This window comes from Ambystoma mexicanum, chromosome 8 (assembly GCF_040938575.1).
Source record: "Ambystoma mexicanum isolate Mex_15411 chromosome 8, UKY_AmexF1_1, whole genome shotgun sequence".
In the NCBI taxonomy this organism is placed as follows: domain Eukaryota; kingdom Metazoa; phylum Chordata; class Amphibia; order Caudata; family Ambystomatidae; genus Ambystoma; species Ambystoma mexicanum.
Window position 1 is genome coordinate 669,497,702 of NC_090929.1, and position 20,418 is coordinate 669,518,119.

The window sequence follows — 20,418 nt, forward strand, 5'->3', positions numbered from 1 at the left end:
AAGGCCCTGATGTTGGAAAAAAGAACTGTGACCTCGTGCCGAAGAAGCCCATGAGTGTGCTGTGCTCGAGTGACCCGCCTTTTCCCAAGCTAAAAACGTGGGGAAGGGAAGTCAACGGCCTAAACATCCCGACTTACTTTGTGAACACTTCTTTCTTTTGGTGAACATTATCTCACACACTTTTTGTTATATAGAGTAAGGTATGCCAATATTTCTTTTTAATATAGGCCATCTTTATTTTGACGACACAACTAGGACAGCGTTTTCCCAATCGCCCTCGAGCATCTCTGGTATCTCTACTTGCAGGCTGCTTGCAGTATTTTCCCCTTAGGAACTTCAGTTTTACTCTGTCTCGTGTAGAAGAAGGTCATTTAATTCCACCTTTCAGATAACATTTTTTGTTTTTTTAAAAACTTTTGTCAGTGGGTCAGGCTATATTTCACTCTGGATTGTAATTCTTTGATTGCACCTCTAAATTCAGTTTCCTTTACTTTCTGCGCCTTTTTTCTAGCTGCCCCAGTGCGATCAACAGAATCTACCTCCATTATTATTGAGTTCCAAGTATGCCCGAATTGTATGCTCCCTGTCACCGCTTTCTCTTTTAACAGGTATTAATTAAATATCCAACTTCCCTTTTGGTTTTGGCTAGGCCATACCTCAAGGCCTGCACGTACTAGGTCGTGATCTGTTCAAGGGGTCAATTATATTCATGTTTCCACTAACCAGGGCAAGAGCTGTTCATCAACAATTTGTCCAAAGGTTGCACCTGTGAGTGAAAGTTGGATCCTGTATCGTCGCCCTGTATGCCCTCCATGTGTCCGTCGGCTCTAGCAGTTTGTTCATGACATTCAATTTAGGGGCTTCTTGTTCTTGAGCTCCTCCACCTCTCCTAATCTGTATTTCTCGGGGTACAACACCATATTAAAATCTCCACTCGCCAACATTGCACCTAATAAACAAATGTTTTTGCCTAACCTATTCCCAAAAATCAACCTGGCCCACAGTAGGGCAAAAGTTGGAGAGCACAGCCATTAGCCTTCCCTGATGTCGCCCCTTCTAACATTACTTTTAACCTTACTCCCATCAACGCACATGCCACTACTATCATAATGGCCACTCCTACCCTCTTGCTGCCTCCAAAAGCATAATAAACTTTGAGAAATTATTTTCCTCTAATAGTTGTTTCTTTCCCTTTGACAAAGTGAGTTTCTTGGACACCACAAAATGTCAGACCTCTGGGTTTTAAAAATATATCTTTTTAACAAGGATTGCTTTGTCAGGGAGTTCAGTCCTCTAGCATTAAGTGACCCCACCCTCCATTGGATCTTATCAGCCCATATCCCCTCCCTCTCTGCATTTTCTAACCTCGCCATGTTTTAGTTCCCATGGCTGCTCTTTTTTTGCTACCCCTCGATTGATGGGACAGAGACCACACCTACGGACAAAAGTAGACACTAACACAAGTGGCAAAGTAGTGAAAACATAAGTGATGCAAAAACTGACCATTGCCGTTCTGATCCTATTAGCGTTCTTCAACGCCTGTGACTTTGAAGGCCCCCCAGATTGTCCCCACCTTGTTGACGCAGCCTTCATTGTGATTAAAAAAAAGACACTATTGCATTTTTAATTGAACTCCTATAAGTTGTATCCTGTAGTGATTCTGTGTGTAGCTTACAAGTTGGAATTACAGGTCTACGATGTCTCAGATCAGTGTCATTGTTGGGGGTGAATGGTCTGATATGATTCCCCTTAATAGGTGAAAGTGATCCCTCTGTAAAGATGTGGTCTTTTCTAGAGTGGGAACCATCTGGGTGAGAGTAAAAGCTCAATTTGTTATCTCGTCAGAGATCTACTAAGTCAATGTCCTAATGTAAGATCTAGTAAACGGCGACCACCCAGATAAATGAGCCATATTTGTAATATGGAGCATAGATATTAATTATACATATATCCTTATCTGGTAGCCACCAACACCAATGTCCCACAATCAGTGTCTCTAAGTTTTTTACAATTTGGGTATACCTTTGGCTATCCATAACAGTACATCCTGTGTATAAGCAGAATAGATGGATCCATAAACTTCATGTTGTAACTTATGCAGCTCTGGTTGCAGAAGATGTGTTTCTTGTTGGAGTGGTATTGGTACTGCACACCTTTTTAAGGTATGCCCCAATGTTCCTTCTTTTTGACTGTTGACATGGAATGTACAGGGATAGGCATTCTCAACCTTCTCATTTCAAGTGAGATGGGGCAGATGGGGAGCAGGTGCAAGTGGATCTAGGTCACGTGGCTTAAGCACCACCTATCTTCTTAGCCCAGCCTCTTCCTTCCTGCTCTTAACTCTTAGATCAAGGGCGTCTCTCGCCTGGGAGTCTGAAGCGAAGGACAGAGGAAGAAAAGGGCAAGTCCTGTTAGGACCAGGAGGACCCAGGGCCCAAACCCCTGCCCAGACAGCAGGTAAGCATGGACCAACATGTCTTTACTCCCTTTGTCCCTGCAGGCCAACCCTACCATCATCAGGCAACGCCAACTTCTCCGGTACTGGGGTGAGGACAGGTGCTCCGTGGCAGAGTAAGTTGTGCATTTGTAAAAGGTGTATTCTCGTGCTGCAGCGTTTGTGTGCCCGCTTCCTCCATACCACTGTGCTCCCGTTGGTTGACAGGCCAACCGATCACCCCCTGCCGTGACAGCCCCCTCGGCCAAGGACCAGAGGCTGGCCCTTCTGTGCATTGCCCCTCGCATTCCTTGACCGCGTACCCATCGGCGCCCCTCTATGCCTGCTTGCTAGTCGCGCGCCGTCGCCACCTCCATCCTTGCATCGCTCGCGCTTCACCTCCCTTACCTGCGTGGCCCCTCACAATCTTCCATTGCGATGCCTCTGCGTGCACTGCACGTCCCCTAACTTGCGTGCTCCCTCGCAAACCCGCGATCGCGTGTGCTTTAGCGCCCTTTCCATTCTTGGCCACGCTCGTCCCTGCACGCCTTTAGCCCATGTGGTCTCTCGCAATTCCTGATTGTGTGGTTCCTTGCACTTCCACACTGGGGTCGCTTGCAGCAGCGCCTCCCTCACCACGTGTTCCTCGCGACCGCGTTCCTCGCACTTTCCATCCTTGGTTCGTCTCGTGCGTTCCTGACCGAGTGGTCCATCGCAACTCCCTATCGCGTGTGCACCCTTCCTTGTCCTTCCCTAGTGCCACCCCCCACCTTTCCCCTCCACCCATCTTCGTTTCTCCTCATCCCCCACCTACTCTTTGGTGCTCTCTCTTTTTCCTATCTTTTTAAACTGCTTCTCTATCGACTAGCCTGCTCTCGTCACGAAGTCTGGTAGAAAGAAGTTCAAAAAGAATATCCTGGTCTCCAACCCATGCCTCCCTATCACTGACACCCATGCCAGTGCTTCCTCCAGACAGACTCTCACCGACATCTGCTTTGTTGTTCCCTCGCCAGACCTATGGACTCTTCATATGGTCTCTGTACTCTCTCCTTTCTCTTCTTCTCCCATTAATGGGGACACCCGGTGGGAAGCCCTCCTTGCCCCCCTTCCATTCCTCTAAGGTCATCCTTAATGTTTGCCTGAATGTCACCGTCTTGGTCCAAGGCCCTCAGGCCAACCTTCTCCTCTTTGATAGAGGCTTCCCTTCTCTCCCTTCTTCAGCTTCCTTGCCTCAACCCTCTGCCTCCTCCTTGGCTACCTTGCCCTCTCCTCCTTTCTCTTCTGCTCCCCCTCAGACTACTTCTACACCGCCGCAGAGCATACCTCTGATTTGTACCCCTCCCTGGAAGTCTTTCAAGGTTGGCAACCTTCTTCATATTGCCACTGTCAACTCTCGCTCAGCTGTCTCTCTCTCTGCGCCCAGATCCAACTGTTCCAGGCCAGGTGGGGGGGTTTGATCTTTCTGGAGTGGATTCCTGCATCTCTCATTCCTATTCATGCCTATTCCTCTGCAGCATCTAACAACTCGGCCAAACTCTTTAAAATCTGCAAGGTGCTGGCCAATCCTGCTGTAGTCTCTACTTCTCCTGTCCCCTCCCAGGCCCTCTGCGCAGCCCTGGCTTCTCATTTCATCTCTAAAACCCAGGTCATCCTGTCCACCCTCTCCTCCTATTCCTTCCTCTACTCTCTCCTCTACCTCTGGCCACCCTGAGGCCACCTCTCCTCTCTCTTTTTCTTCCTTTCCCCTGTTCTCCCCTGACGATGTTTCTAGACAAGTTCGAAATAGTTGAGTGTCATCTGCACCCTGTTTTATTTTCCTCTTGCTGTCCCTGCAGCTGTTGAATGTCATACTATATAATTTCAGTTTGTGGTACTTACTTTAGGGGCTTCAATTAATCTATTGGCTCTCTTCCTGCAGGGTTTTGGGGTTCCCTCCTTCCATGTATTTTTCTCCTTTGCGCTCCTGCTCATTTGTGTGGTCCAATTGCCTTCTGTTTCCCACTATTCCCACGCTTCATGTGGAGAATTACAAAACCATTGTTTGGTGCCTTGAATTATTTTCAATTTCACGGGAGACATCAGCATATAGTGGATATTATGGGTTCTCAGAGTTCTCTTCACCTTTTCAAAGCTTTGTTGTTGCTGTTGCACTTTTCTTGCTGTAATCTGAGGAGACCATGACCAAGCTGTCATTCATATTTATAGGACCTTTACGTCTTGCAGATTGGAGTATGGCGTCTCAATATTTAAAATTGAATATTTTGGCAACTAGGAGTCTAGGTCTAGTGCCACGGGGAGAGATTCCCGCCGGCACACTATGGGCTCTTTCTACTTCAAAACAAAACGTTTTGATAGACTTTGGGGGCTGTATATTACTTGCAACCGGCTCTCCACGACTAGTTCCATCTAGTGCTCTTCCTCTCGCTTTGGCATCCCCGCAGGTCGCATCTACAGGAGCGACCATCTGCATCTTCTGCCTAAAACTCCAGGTCGTGAGTTAGATGCAAAAGGTCCAATACTTGATATTTCTTGTTCAATGCTATTGGTTTTAGATTCCAGCTGTATTTGCTTGTCTGCCACCGAACAGACATTTACACGCACAAGATTCACATCAATAGTCTTTTTGTCCGTGTTGCTTTCTAAAGCCATTCTCCAGTTTTGTACTGCAATCAGCACTTTTGTTGCAGTTTTTCTCCCCTAGAAGCATACTTTGTGACTGGATGAGTAATTGTGATGAAGAAGAGTCTTCAGGTTGTAATCCTTTGCCACAGCTTGTTTATTTGTCCATTTTGGGTAGATGTGTACTCCGATGTTTACTTTCTGTTCCAGTCATTGCTGCTGGATATCGCATTCTGTTTTGCCAACAGTGTTCGCGTTGTCAAACTTAATGAGTAGTGCTGTTAGGGGGATTCCACTGTCGTGGACGCTTCTGCACTGTATTTATGACTCCTTCATTGCATTATGCTCTTTCTGTGGGAGCTGTCCTCTACATTTACTTGACCCCTTGAGATGGAGGGATAGATTCAATCACTCAACCAAGTAATAGACTAAGTTTACTGTTGTACCAGCAATTAATCACCCTGGGTGCCTCTTTCTTTACCGTGAATCATCACCCAGATCACTGATTTTAGTAATTGTCCTTGGGATCCAGATATCTTGTTCTAGGAGGAGTAGTGCTCAACCATAATATCCATCAACGTATACATATGATACTGGAAGCTTTCTGCTCCCGCCTTTTTATTTTATTTTCCTTCCACAATAACTGCTGATCTTGCAACTCTCCCAAATTTCCCCCAGCATGTCTTCCTCCATGCCACTCCCCAAATGTTCTGGGGAGATACTTTGTTGTTATCCACCTTTAAGCATGGTTGCTATACCGCTCCAATCGAGCGGCGGCCATGTTTAAGTAAGTGTCAACAATATTGAAATTACTGGATTAATGCGACTATTCGCCACTTCTACACCCAGCGCTGTTTTATCTCACTACTAGGAGAGCAGGATCCCTTTTCACCTACATCTGTTAAGTAAGGAGGGATTGCACACCTAGGTGCTTCATATGGGTGTCCTGGCGCTGCTGTCTTCAGTATATGGAACACATTTCTCTTGCTCTGTGCAAAAGCTTGTTAACATATATTATTTTCTTACCTCGGGTTGCACCAACCGGGAGCACCTGGGGCAAATTCTCCTTTTTAAAAAAGTGTTTCTTGCTTTTGAAGGATTATGTTTTACAGGATTTCAAGGTAATGAAGCAGAAGCTCCCGTCCATCTGTTCTAAATCAGTTTGCACCCCACTACCCCTCATTCTACATTTGTATGTGCTGGTCGAGCATTACCACCATCTTGGAGTCCCTCTGATGTGCGAACGGTTGTCTGCGGCATAACCCAGCTACAGGGCAATGGCACACAGTGTCTCGCACCTTTGCTGCCCAAACATAGAACCCACAGTTGGCGGACTCCTTTATTTGGTGATTTTGAGACGCTTCTGTTTATGTTGTGCGCACTTCACACTTTAGTTTCCAAACAGTGTGTCAGTTGTGCCAAGCTGGAGTTCACATGTCCAGGAAGGGGGTTAGGATGTTCAATGGGTGACTGAATGTGTTCTGGGTATCCTCTGGGTCTTCGAGTTATCACACACGGTGTGTGAGCCTTTGGTACCTTGGTTTTGTTCGAAATCCCTGGTGATGTTTCCCTGGGTGTCTGAAACAGGGATCTGAAACGCCTCTGAGGGCGCAATGCACCACCTTTGTGAAAGTGCTAAACTTGCAGGAACCCATACCTTCCCCTCTCTGGGAGACACATCTGGCAGTAGCCGGACCAACCAGTCCAAGGAGACTTCCTCCCCTCATCAAAATGGGTGGGGAATTCCTCCAACTCGCCACAGGAGTCGCTGATTAATCACTAGAGTGAAGTGAGAATGGTGTATTCTTCTGGTACATTTTGAGGTTACTTGAAATATACTTTATTAAATTACGCTTCTGTCGCTTTATAGTTTCTTGGTCTACATGTTTTTGCGTATGTGCTTTTATATTTGTTATTACTGTCATATATATTTAATTATATTGGTGCCTTGTGTACTTTGCAAGGCTAAAAGCTCTCACCCAATTGTTTTTTTGTTTGGTACTCCGTTTACAATAACTAATGTGGTTTCAATGGCATGACTAGCACCTCGTTATGGTATGTTTAAGAGCAAATGGACAACCTTTCTGTTTACCGCCTTCTCTAATTACTTTGCAGGCATTATTCTAGACTTTGCTTGAAGTCATCCTTTGAAATGGACAAACTAATAGAATGATGATATGCTCCTATACGTTGACGCTTGCTTATTTTTATGGCATGGGTTCTGTCTTCATGTTATTTCCTATGGCGCTTGGTGGTCATTTATGCATGATCAGCAGTACAGATTGATTTTTAACTAATCCTCCAATGAAATGTACACCACAAGAAATAAATGCATGACTAGGCCAAGTCACATTTTGTTCTCCAATTTTCTTTCCATAAACAATTCTGTTTTATAATTTATTGTGTGTACTTTGGGCTTATTAGCATGTTAGTGGTTAAATGTTTGGAGGATGGTATGTTTGTTTTTACGGTGGTGGTGGTGGCAGAGTTCTGACTGTTTTCGAGACCAAAACTGGCACAATTTGGGGGGGGGTTGTTTTCTTGCGTTGCAGCCATTACATCCGTTTAACAAAGTTTGTTTTGCTGATCGGTATATAATGTCCTCATTTGGGTAAAAGAGTGCAGCAAGCCCTTGAACTCTGCCCTTGAAGTCCCAGGAACCCCTCAGCTAAAATCTTTTACCCTTGTTCCGATACTCTGACCTTGGTGATGGGACATGCAAAAGTTTAAGGGCCATGGCAATTGAGCTTTCTTAATGTCCTCTAAAGTAGAATGTGGCATCTTGGACCAATGACAATTTTTTGTGTTTGGTATAATGTTCTTATTCTGTGCAAACAAAATAGAAGAACATAATTGCAGTATTAACCTTTTTTAATTTCTTTTTAGATTAACATGCTGGATAAAGCAGTGGCTGCAGCACACACCTTCTATGTTGCAAACCCAGACCACTTGGAGATGAGGCAGAATCTTGAATATTATAAATTGATGGCTGGTATCAAAGAGTCGGACTTCAAGGACCTGGAAGCCAAAGCCCACATGGTAAGAACAGGTCTTGAGACACATGAACATTTTCATCCAAGTCATGCAGCACTGTATTCACAAAAAGCTTAAATTCGGGCCAAGCTTGCAGTGCTTCACTGCAGAGATGGGCAGCATTGTAGAGGGGGAAGAAGGGTTGATTTTTAGCACCACACCATGTACCTTTTTTTTTTGGGGATCAGCTTAATCAAGTCTTTAAATATTGTCCTATAAGCAATGTCCTAGAGGTTTTCAGAACATGGCTCCCAGTGTTCCTTTGTGTGCCGTGATTGAGAAGCATGGCTAAACATGTTTGCGAGGGTAATAAGAGTGCTCTGCTTTGGACCTCCTGAATGCATGGGGTCAGGTCCAGATTTATTGACTATACTTTTGTTATGGGGTCTTATATATTTGCATTCACCTCCTAGTGCTGAAAGTCCTGTCCAAGAACTGGCTGGTGACCCTTAGTATAGCTGGAGGAGAGCAAGGTTGTTTGGCTAACGTAGTGAAGCAGGCACATCTAGGAAACTATGCTGCGTTACTTATACACATCTATGCATTGAGGAAACATGTGACTGTTGTGTTTCTTTGTGATGTAAGGTAGATTGGAGAAACCATTCTTCATTTAATTTACCGCATGCATATTCTCCTCTGCTGTGGAAGAAACCAAGCAGACTGATATACATCTAGGCGCTGGTCTTACAATAAGAAACGAGGTAATAGGAAAGGTGTAGGGAGTTTACTGAAAAAGGTGGGGGTTTAGGTGTTTTTGAAAAGAAAGATACAAGTCCTCTGTTCTGAGGTTCATTGGGAGTGAGTTCCATAGTTGAGGACCCACAACCGAAAAGCGCCTGTCTCCTCTCTGAACAAAGTGGCAAACTGGAACTATTAGAAGGTGTTGATTGGAGGAGCGTAACGATCATGATGGACATTAGGTTATGATTTTTGCCATAAGATAAATGGGAGTAAGCCTTTGGTGGCATTTAAAAATGAGAAAGAGAATCTTAAAGTTGATTCTCTGTTGAACGTGAAGCCAATGAAGGGCCTTCCGATGGTAAGTGTAGTGAGTCAGAAGGATGCCACAGACCAGGGTTCACCATTTTAAGTGTTTATTCAAAATAAAGACAAAAGGCCTTACTTTGCCTAATCTAAGGGTTGCGCTACCTAACACAACAAAAACTAGATGCTTGTAGTCTCTGTTAAAGTCTAAAACAAGTGCCTGTCCCCAGTACCAAAACTAACCTATACTGACCCTATCACTAATACTAAACAATTAAAGACCTGGAGATTGACTCCCTTCTCCTGGGATGGAAAAATAGCTTTCGATTTGAAAATGTCCCATTTCAATATTGAATCTTCAAATATCGCTTGGCTGTTTTTCACCATTTCTCTTATAGGACATCGCCATGTCCTGCTCTTTATCACTCCTTGTTTTTTTTACTTCCTCTCCTGAGGGGCATTGACCCCTATCTTCTCCTGTATCTTGTTCTCATCAATTAAGTCTCTCTCTCTTGCATTATTGATTCCACCTTTTTGCGATCACTTCTTATGTCTCTTTGCTTCCCTGTTTCCTCCCTTATACCCAGGTGTCAGATACACTTGTCTTAAGCGCTACCTATAAAGCTGAAACTATTGTAATTAAAATAAGAGCTTTAACACGAGAGCTTGAAATAGAGGCTTTGGATGCAGGTTTGTAATGCTTTTCAATACAGACATATGAGGATGGATAGTAGTTAGGCCTTAAATGGGTCGGACACATGGCCAATCTCCAAGGGAAATCGTTAGGGTTTTCCTCACATTCCCACCCATCTCCTCCTATAACACACCTGTTTTTGCACTCTTTGGCTGATTTTCTACTGTGTGATGAATTTGTCTGCCATTTTTACTTCCAAAATGGCGGCTTCCATCTGTTGGTGTTATTTAAAGGTTATTTGACTGGATTGATGCTTTAAAATATATTTATTGCAGCTTTCAAGTTATGTTACACATTTCACAGTATTTTTTAATTAAAAATAAACAAGGTAGTGTAATCGTATATTTGGTTTAAAATGTCTCTGAAAATGTCCATCTAGTGACTTGTGGGCGATTGGTCGAGTGTTTTTGATATAAGGAGCACCTGATTGGCTCTGCACTGCAGTGAGTGATGTAGGTATGATGTGGGTTGTTCTCCAGTCTGTGTGTGTTTACTCAGGGCAGCCATTTATTTCAGACTACTTAGCAGCCCCTCTTTGTGCTGGATTACCCCACGATTCTTCACTATAGCCAGAGTTTGCTTGTTTTTTTTTTCTTCGTTGGAGACGGGCCTTCATGAATATGCTGCTGCTGCCTCGGAAATTAATTTTGATAGATAATGAACTCTTGCCACTGTAGAGCCCAGACGCAAGGGGCCATGAACCCAGCCCCACTGCTTAATGAGGTGGCTCTGGCCCCCCAGTTATGGCTTGTCACTTGGAAGAATGCTGCATCTAGGCACTAGAAAGCAAGTGGTGCACAGGGGCCGCGCGGGTGCTCATTCGATTGAAAGGTGCATCGAAAACCACCACGATTAAAGTTCGATTCACAAAACTTAATCATGCTTGTATCGCTTGTCCTGTGCGGTGGTCGCAGGTTACACCTGGTTCCTTTCCGCCTGTGTTGCACCCTATGCACTCTTCCTTTGCCCTGATAGTTGCACCCTGTGCGTGTGCCCTTCGCCCCTTCATGTTTGCGTTCCTTGGGCTTCCACACGCTACGTGTATCCCACACTTTGCCCTCCCACACTTTTCGTTGTTTCCGCTGCATGCCCTTTCCCTTGCCTCTGTTTGTTCACTGTCCCATTCCCCCCACACTTTTACCGTCAGTGCTCGTCATAAGGTTGTCCGTTTACACTTAATATATACCACTTGTGCGATCGCCACTATTTCCTCCGTTTGTCACCCTTTCGTACCGATATCCCTGTTTGCACCATATGCCCCCCCCACACCCTGCATTCTCCTACGTGTACCCCAGACTAAGCTCCTCTTCATGCCCCCTCTGCTTCCTACTTCGGTAGTTTCTTGGCCTACTTCTAAATTTCCTTAGTGTGGCACGGCACCCGCCCATTTTCCCCTCGCATTTCCCCGGTGTGTAAAGTGTGCACAATGTTAGCGCCACACAGAACAAGTTCGACAGGCAGTGAAAGAGGGCGTGCAGTGGCGTGTGCCCCGCATGTTATGTTTGTATTACTTTTGTACACACAAGTGAAGGTATTGGTGTTAAATAAAATAAAACTTTAACCTCTCCGTCATTGCCCGCTGAAATGTCTGCATAAGCCCCCCTCGTTACACACGTCTGAACAGGGAGCGCAGCAGTGGAGATGCAGAGGGTATTTTTTTTTTTATTTAAACACTCTTTATTGGCATTTTAATATACCAATTCTGCAATTCTCCCTCCACCCTCCCCAACCTCAAAAACCACCCCCCCCCATAAATTGTCAAAACTTAACCAACAGTACTTCCCTTTCCCATCTCTAACCCCCCACCCCTTTCCAAATCCCGTATAAGTCCTTCTTCTTCCATTAGGCACAGCAGTCCAGTACAAAAGTACACAGATCAGTGAGGTTAGAGTCACTCCATCTACTATCCCATCTTCAAACTCCCTCCCACCCCCTCGTCGCGGCCTTCCTTTTCCCAGCATACGTTACTTCACGGTGGGCGCAGGTCATTATCCCTTGCAAGGTCATTCAACAATTGGGACCATTGAACCGTTACCTCCCCCACTTCTTCCCCCACCTCCAAGTTCTGCAGAACCGTCAACTCCGCTAAACCCCACCTCCTTACGTCCTTCCTCCATAACTGGACTGTCGGACCTAGGGGGGACTTCCAGGCAATCGCCAATCAGCGTTTTGCCAAAATAAGTAGAAACCGACCCATTTTGTTCCATAACTTGTTACGTTGCCCCCCCCCGGTAGGTTCCCCCACAAACAGATCTCCGGACGCCGCTCCAGGTTGGCTCCCAGTAACTCATTTACTCCCTTAAGCACCTCATCCCAATACTCTTATTATCGCCCCACATTCCCATACCATATGCCAAAACCCCACCTCCTCCGAACCGCATCTAGGGCAGTCCCCCGGATGCTCCCCATTCATCGCCTTGAGCGCCAATGGGGTAATATACACCCTATGTAAAATGTTAAATTGAACCAGCTGGAAGCGGGCGTTCCTCAAGGATTTCCGGACCAAGCCCCAAACCTTCTCCCATTCTTCACTCGAAATCGCCCGCCCCATATCCGATTCCCATTTCTCCTTCACTTTCAGCTCCCTCTCCGCCGCTCTCTCTCTAAGGGCCTTATATATCCACGAGATGCGTCCCGCAGACGATATTTTTTAAATGCAAACAAAAGCACACAATGTCCCGCCAAGAAGACCCCTTTGCTTGTTTAACACGTATTTTCGTTTCTATCGTTAAAGAGCACACAATCCCTTCCCCCAAACATTTCACGAAACACGGGTGGACACCGTCTGCAGGGTCCGGGGACAAGTCTCCGCATTCTACATGGATAATTGTACAAAATAGTTAATTCCGAAAATGTCGTATCCAAAATCGGGACAGCGTCACATCAAAATATAATTGTGGGAATTTCGCCTATTGTTTCTAGCATTAAAAAAATGGAATGAAACGAATATCACACATAAACGAACAGACAGTGAAAACCAAGAGAAAATCCCTCTCTGAACAACTGATGGCCTCAACTTGATACATCGATTCCCTATAAGACCTCACACTACGCATATTTCTTTTTTATGTATGTTGTTGCTTTTCAAGAATACAGACATTCTATATAACCTTTGCAACAATGATAAATAATATCTTGAGATCATATCTTTCTTCAAATACTCCCTACCTATAACACTTTGTGCTTGGCGCTTTCAAACACAATTTACTTGATGTATAAGCGCCTTAGAAATGCACAATAAAAATCCTCGCAAACACACATAAGCTCGGCTCAAATATACTCCTATCAACATTAAACATTCAGCACTGGCCTTCTCAACGTTCACTCTTCTTAATGAGAGACACACAACCATTTCTTGATAAGGTTTACAGTCTTTACGGGTTTACCAATGGTCTTTAGCAGGATTTGCTCTTCAAGCAAGTAAAAATGAATGATCTAATACACATGAGTGCTACTTTTCCACTGTTCCCTTTTTAAAGCTTCAATGAGAAACTTCAGCTCGCTTTTGACTATTTGCGAGTGAATAGGAAACTGAATACTGTTGTCGGCAGTGCTTGTGCAAGGAATCGGAACGCCAGGTTTCACTCAACAGCTTCTGTAATTCCTGTTCTGTCGGTCGGACGACTTCTATGACTTCTGCCACAACTTCTACTGCTTCTGGCTTCACAGGGACCCAATCACTTCCTTGAGAAGTTGTCTGGTACGGCCACTCGTTTAAGTAACCCCTCTCGCTCCTGAGACCCCTGGCTTGACAACAGCTTCTTGCCTTCGTCTTCGACATGTTCTCTGCGCAGGAACCAAGGCAATCAGGCTCACATGGGGAAAGACAGCCTTCCTGCACACCTTCTGCTGCGCAGCCTCTGCCCTTCAGAGTGTGGGAGAACAGGACCCTCTCAGAACAAGCAAGTGAAATCTGCTGTATCATTGTTCTGGATTCCCTCTGGTTGTCAAACTTCTGCTTGCTTTGCCAGCTTTGTGCCACCTTCTTTCAGCTTCTTCTGCTACAACACGCACCCCAGTCACAGTTCCAGCTCCTTCTAATTGCCTGTACCCGAGGGGGCCTTTTATGCCTCTCAAGTTCCTTCAGATGTGGGCTGTTAAGTTCATTTGCCTGACTACTACTGCATGCCTCTTCCGCCATCTTCCTCGTCTCAGTGCTTACTGGATTCTGGGATTCGTAATCCCCAACAACAAAGTTAGTTCTCTTAAATAACTTCTGATTTTTAATGGTAGATTTAGTTCCCTAAAAGTTATTTAAGGATACATCATTAGAATTTGTAGTTACAGAGGAAGATAGCCTATTTAAGGCAATACATCTGGATTCCTTTCCATTATACATTTCAGAGTAAGGATGGTGTTTATACTGAAATACTTTGAAGTGTCTTTCTGTGCGTAAGGCTTGTTGAGGTTTCATAGTACTTGTGCCCAGAGCCAAGGATCTTCTATGTGATTCAGGGACATTATAATGACAGTAAGCCATTACTTGTTTTGGCAATTTACAAAAACGTTCCCTTTCAAAGGACACATAACGTGTCTCATCCCACGGGATCCCCTCACTACCCTGGGCCTTGTCTCCTCCCATGTGATCCTCCTGCACTACACCACCTCCAAAGACAAGGCCAGGAAGCGTCTGCCTTTCCCATGCCACCTGGGAGGAGACTTTAGGCAGGGTTTCAGTGAAGGATCCGTAGGATTCTTCACATACCCTTCCCCTAAAGACCTGACCTCCAGGTGCAGGTTTCTGTTCCTCTCCTTCACCTGCCTTCACTGCATTCTTAGTAAGTCCACCAGTTTTCCTGTCCCGGACTGAGGAAAGAACTCTTCCTGAGTCCGGTTTAACATAGGCGTATATATAGATGGGAAATTCCACATCCAATAGCAAAGCCACTATCAATGTATCCTGGTATGACATGATTCTGTGGGGGAAAATAGATGGTACACATTCCCTTCAACATATTGTCTTTTGGGAAGAATAGCGAGGCCTGACCCTTTGAAAAATGTTATGCCAACATTCATCTTAAGAGGCCACTGCTTACAAGGGATTTCTCTTATCCCCCGGTTCCTTTGATGGAAAAGGAATCCAAGCTTCTTTCCTCCCCTGTAAGGGAGGTATCAGAACCAGGTTTTGAATGGGAAGTACAAGTAGCACAAGTAGGAGGAATAGGCTCAGACCAACTCTTTCCTGACTTAAATTTCTCTTTGATCAGAATGTGCCAAATACATAGTGGATTCGCAGTTTGTATCAATTGACTCTGATCCCACCATTGACACCATATGTCGTCGAAAAGCAATTCAGCGAAGGACCTGTCTCCAGTTCTACCGCCGTCGACGCCGCTGTCGACACGAGCCTCGTCGACGTCCATTTCTTCCATCAAGACCACCGCCGTGTCAACGAGTACTTTGCCGACGACTGTCTGCAAAATCAAGTCTTACTTCAACGGCTGCTACACCGAGGAGTTCGTCACCTTTACCTCTACAACGGTCCACATGCCAATTCTCCTAGACCTCCATCTGCGCTTCAGCTGATGATCCCGTCAACAACAGCTCCTATTCCTGCACTGCAGGCTCCAGTCGTCACCTCTTTCCCGAGGGTCTCTGCTTTGGAGAGAGTCATTCCTCCAGCTCTGGACTACCTGTGCAGTGCCACCAAGGCTGTACCACTCTTTACCCTGGCTCCTCTGAGATCGCCCAGAAGATAACCAGCCATCTACACCAGTTCTGAAGAGGACCTACCAGAAGGTTTTTATTCAGATCAGGAAGGGGGCCAAGGGGAACCCAACTCCATTCTGCCTCATCTGGGGTCATTGACCCGCAGGCCTTCCCAGCCATTTAGCCCCCCCCGCCCCACAGGGGCTCAGACCCGGTTGCTGCACCGAGTCCTGCACCAAGAGACATGTCCTTGGATATTCTGACCACTTTACACACCCTGGTGGGTGAGATTCAGCAGTGACTGTCTGCTGCTCCTGTCCCTGCTCGGGCAAATAGTCTGCCAATGCCTTCTCTGCATCAGCCGACACTGCCTCATAAGGCCTCAGTTACCTCTCGGCCAGCGCCAGGGGCCCTGCTTCCAATGGTGGAGGAGCCAGTTAAAACCGACACGGACACCGACGCCACCAGTACTCGCATGGATGAGTTCGATGGCTGTGTCATGTTCTGTCCTTGGCAGCTTTGGAAGGGCTGGCAGCTCATTAGGAATGCCGCAACATTGTCCTACATCGCAATGTTAGCATTCTAGTTGATTCCAAGATGGCCGCCGTTACTATTTACCGGCAACCACTCTGCGGATCTGAACGTTGCAACCCATACTGACAGGTGAATACGCTCGTAGTTCGTTTCAGCCTTTGCTCTCCTTTCCCTTTGCCTCGCATGTGTTCTTTGTTATTTTCCCCCGCCGAGCGTTCTGCTCTGCAGTCACCATTCACTCTGTCGTCCATACAGAGTTCCTGCTGGTTTCCCGAGGTCTCCCTCTTTTTCTCTTTCCCTCATTCTCCCTCTCCCACAGAGGACCGCTGGTTTGCCTTTTGCTCTCGCTGTTGTGGGGGGCTTCCTCTTGCTTCCTTATCTGCTCTCTGCCAGCTTCATTCTCGGTGAGTTTGCCAAACTACTGTTAGACAGTTAGCTCTCCTGCTATCTCTCTGCAGCCCTGACTATTCGGATTCTCCCATGTTCAGACAATTCTGCTCCGGAATTCCACCAAGAGGGTCCCTCAGAGTATTTCTGCAGCGCAAGCTTCCAGCTTCTACACCAGGACTTCACATCTCCTTCACCACTTCCCAGAGTTTTTTTATGCTGCAAGGCTTTTTCCTTTGTGGGGGTTGGCTCCTCGGAGACCCCCTCTGCTTGGGTTGTTTACCACTCGGGCAAGGTGGCTTCTGGTGGAGCTCGCCCCTATCTCTTCGAGAAAAAGGAAAAGAAGTCCAGACCGCTCAAGACAAGCAGGAAAAAGAAGAAGACAGAGGTATCAGAAAGTTTGTCTGAAGATCAAAGTGAGGAAGGACAGAGGGAGAGATCACCTGTTTTTGAGACTGTTTCCTTTTTGAACTGCAGGAGTCCTCCAAAAAGACAATGATCTTGGTCACCTTATGGGAGTATGGCTTGGTGGTCATGAAGACTCCTAATACCACGCCCACTAAGAGTGACGTGTTGGAGAAGTAGTACCAGGTTCCAGACTCACCCCCTAGATGCATTAGGTCCCAGCCTTCGCCGAACTCCTGTTGTCTAGCCTGCTGCCAGAAAGAGGTCCTCCAACCCCTCTTTGTCCTCCGTGGTACCTCGGGACCAGAAGGGAAAGAAGCTAGATGCTGCAGGAAAGCACATCATCATCATCACCACAGCAGCTTCCACAATCAAGGCCTCCAACGCCCTTGCCATCCTGTCAACGTACGACAGGGAGCTGTGGTACAAGCTGGAGCCCATCCTCTACTTCCTCCCTGTTAAGAAGGCTGAAGCCTTGGCCCTGTTCCAGGAGGGAGAAGTAGCTTCCAACCACGCCATCACCGTCGCTCTCGACATCGTGGCCTCTGGCTTCTGCTAGATGGAGAATGGTGTGGCTCTCTGGCACCAAGGTTTGCTCAAAGCCACCAACTTCCACACATATGTGCAGACCAAGGTCATCGGCATGCCATTCGATGGAGACAGCCTCTTTGGTAAAGCGGCTGATGACACTCTCCAGTCCATTAAAACTGACACTGAGATGGCACGTTCTCTGGGAACCCTGCAGCAGAGGAGGCCATCCTTTTGTTCCCCTAAGGTAAGAGTCTCCAGGTCTTCCAAAGGTTACGCCACCCCCTATCGTGACCGATCGTGCTCCACCACCCAGGAGGCTTATAGGGGACTCTCCCAGGCCTATGGCACTGGCACCCAGCATCGTCGCTGCCCCTCATTTAGGATGCAGATGCCAAAGCAGGCCTGAACCGGCCCAGGACACGCGTCCCGACTTCTGCACCCCAGTGGGATGCCGACTATTAAGATTTGTTGATCAGTTGCAAATTATCTCCACAAACAAATGGGTGCTGGAAGTTCTTCAGTCAAGTGCACGCTTTAGAATATCGGGACAAGTGCCCCTGTATTCATCCTGTCGTGCGACAAGAGCTACACATGTTGAAGCTACTACAGGAGGTTCAAGCCATTGTGCACAAAGGTGCAATCGAACCGGTCTCCCAGCGCCTCCCGAGTGTACTCCAGATACTTTCTGGTAAGGAAGAAGTCAGAAGGGTGGCAACCAATTCTAGACTTACCACGCCACAACAAGTTCCTCAAATCCCAAAATTTCAGGATGGTCCCGTTGCAGCACGTGCTCGAACGGTGTCGCCAGAAGGGAATTTTCTGGCGACTCTGGACTTGGAGGACGCGTACGTCCACATCCCAATCACCGGAGGTTCCTGCGTTTTGTCATCCAGAGGCGACATTACAAGCTCAAGGCCCTTCCCTTTGGCCTATAACATGCCCAAGGGTGTTCGTCAAATTCTTGGCCGCAGTGACAGCGCATCTGTGCCGCAAAGCAATCCACGTCTATTCTTACATGGGCAATTGGCTCATCCGGTCCCACTCATGCGCACTGTCCTGCCTGCATACAGTAGAGACCATCCAGCTTCTGACTTCGCAAGGATTCTCAATCAATGATCCGAAGTCCTGCGTAGTGCCATCTCAGAGCACACTGTTCCTATGTGCCCGACTCAACACAGTCTTGTCCCTAGCGACTCCTGTGGAAGAGAGGGTTAAGGCCATCCTAGAAAGGGTCCAGCGGCTGTTGACCGCGTCTGTGGCAATAGTCCGGCCCATCAAGTCCCTGCTGGGAATTATTTCTTCTTGCATCCATCTGATCCCTTTTTGCAGGCTTCAGATGTGACCCCTTCAAGATTTTCTGGATGCTAGGTGGCAGCAAGTCACTGGCACATGCACCAAGAAGATCGCCCTCAATTGGGCATTCCGTCAAGCCCTGCAATGGTTGTCAGTTTTTCCACACCTCTTGCAGGGCCCTCCCTTCCAGATCCCTCCATATCAGGCTACAGTCCCGACCAACGACTTTGGAGGGTTGGGGAGCCCACGCGGGACAATCTCACACCAGAGGCCTCTGACTCCCGGAGGAAAAAGAGTTAAACATGAACATCCTGGAACTGCAGGCGGTATTCTGGCCCTCAATTATTTTCAGCCTCGGCTCCAGGGAAAGGTGGTGCAGGTTTTCACAGACACCACCATATTCTACGTCCGGAAACTGAGCGGGACGTTCTCGCCTGTGTTCTCCCTGGAAATGCAGTCTCTATGGCGCTGTTCTTCAACTCCAAGAACACCATTTCAGACTCTCTCAGCAGGGAGCTGCGGTGCTGCCACGAATGTGAGCTTCAGCCAGCTCAGGTGTCGCACCTCTCTCTGCGAATGGGTTCCCCTTCAGATCGACCTCTTCGCGACAGCTGGCAACTCCAAATGTCAGAAGTTTGCCAGTAGATATCCTCAGCCGAGGAGCCTGGGGGATGCCTTCTCGTTCCCATGGGGGGCAGGGGGCAGGCTCTTCCTGTACGCTTTCCCTCCAGTTCCGCTGTTGCTACGTGTAATCAATACACTCAGATGTTGCACTGGCATAGCCTACTCAGGCCATCTGTCAGTGGCTCCGGCCATCAAACTGCCTCCTCTCCAGATGAGGGTCAATCCTGCACCACAACCCAGCGTCTCTGAGCCTCATGGCATGGCAGCTGCAGCCTTAGAATGTTGACACTATTGACTGCCTGTGGAATGCGAGAAGATCCTGGCAAAAGCCAGGGATCCTTCTACTTTGGCTTGCTACAAGCACAAATGGGAAACCCTTTACAGTGCAGTGCCGGTCACAGAGGATTTTGTCACTGTGCATGACTGCCCTGCAGCTCTCCCCATATCTTCTCTCACTGGCCAAGGTCGGCCTTGCCCATGTGTCTACCAAAGTCCACCTAGCCACTATATGCGTGTACACTCGGGCTCAAGGCAAGCTTTCCCTGTGGTCGCACAGACTCGTTAAGGAGTTCCTCGAGGGTCTCCAGACCCAGCGTGGGAACTGAACGTAGTACTGTCTAAACTGATGGGGCCTCAGTTTTAACCAACGCATCGTGTCCCTTTGAAATTTCTGTCATGGAAGAATGCCTTTCTTGGTGGTCACCTCAGCCAGGCGGGTCAGGGAGATACAGGCCCTTTCCTTTAAGCCTCCATGTTAGTCCTTAAATGTCACTATAGTGGTTCTGTGAACTCCTCCTTCCTTCATGCCAAAGGTGCCGTCGGACTGTCGTCTCAACAAACTTTTGGTTCTACCAGTTTCTTCGCGAATCCTTCTTCGCCTGCTGAAAGGGCGTTGCATTTGGTGGACGTTGCATGTGCCCTGAAGTTCAATGATGCTCATACGAAAGGTTTTCGGACAACATCTCACCTTTTTGTCAATTTTGGAACTGTGGGGCATGGGAAGGCCCTGTTTAAGGCTTCCATCTCCCAGGTGGCTCTCTGACTGTATCCTGCATTGCCATCGTCTGGCCAACAGACCGCTTCCAGACTGGCAGAGAGCCGACTCTTCCAGATCCATCGCAGCAAAGACAGCGTTTCTCTTTGGTGTTCCCCTACTCGACATCTGCAGGGCTGCTACATGGAGGTCTACCCACACCTTTTCAAGATACTACTGCGTCGACAGGGATTCCAG

At 47.1% G+C, this 20,418-nt stretch overlaps 1 protein-coding gene across 1 annotated transcript in view; it reads left to right on the forward strand.

Annotated features, from left to right (window-relative positions):
• P3H1 (prolyl 3-hydroxylase 1) overlaps positions 1-20,418 on the forward strand; it is a 471,788-nt gene that overhangs the window by 22,706 nt on the left and 428,664 nt on the right. Inside the window, exon 2 of the mRNA XM_069610462.1 lies at positions 7,940-8,092. Within this exon, the coding sequence (XP_069466563.1) occupies positions 7,940-8,092 (153 nt within the window). The remainder of the gene's footprint in view (positions 1-7,939; positions 8,093-20,418) is intronic.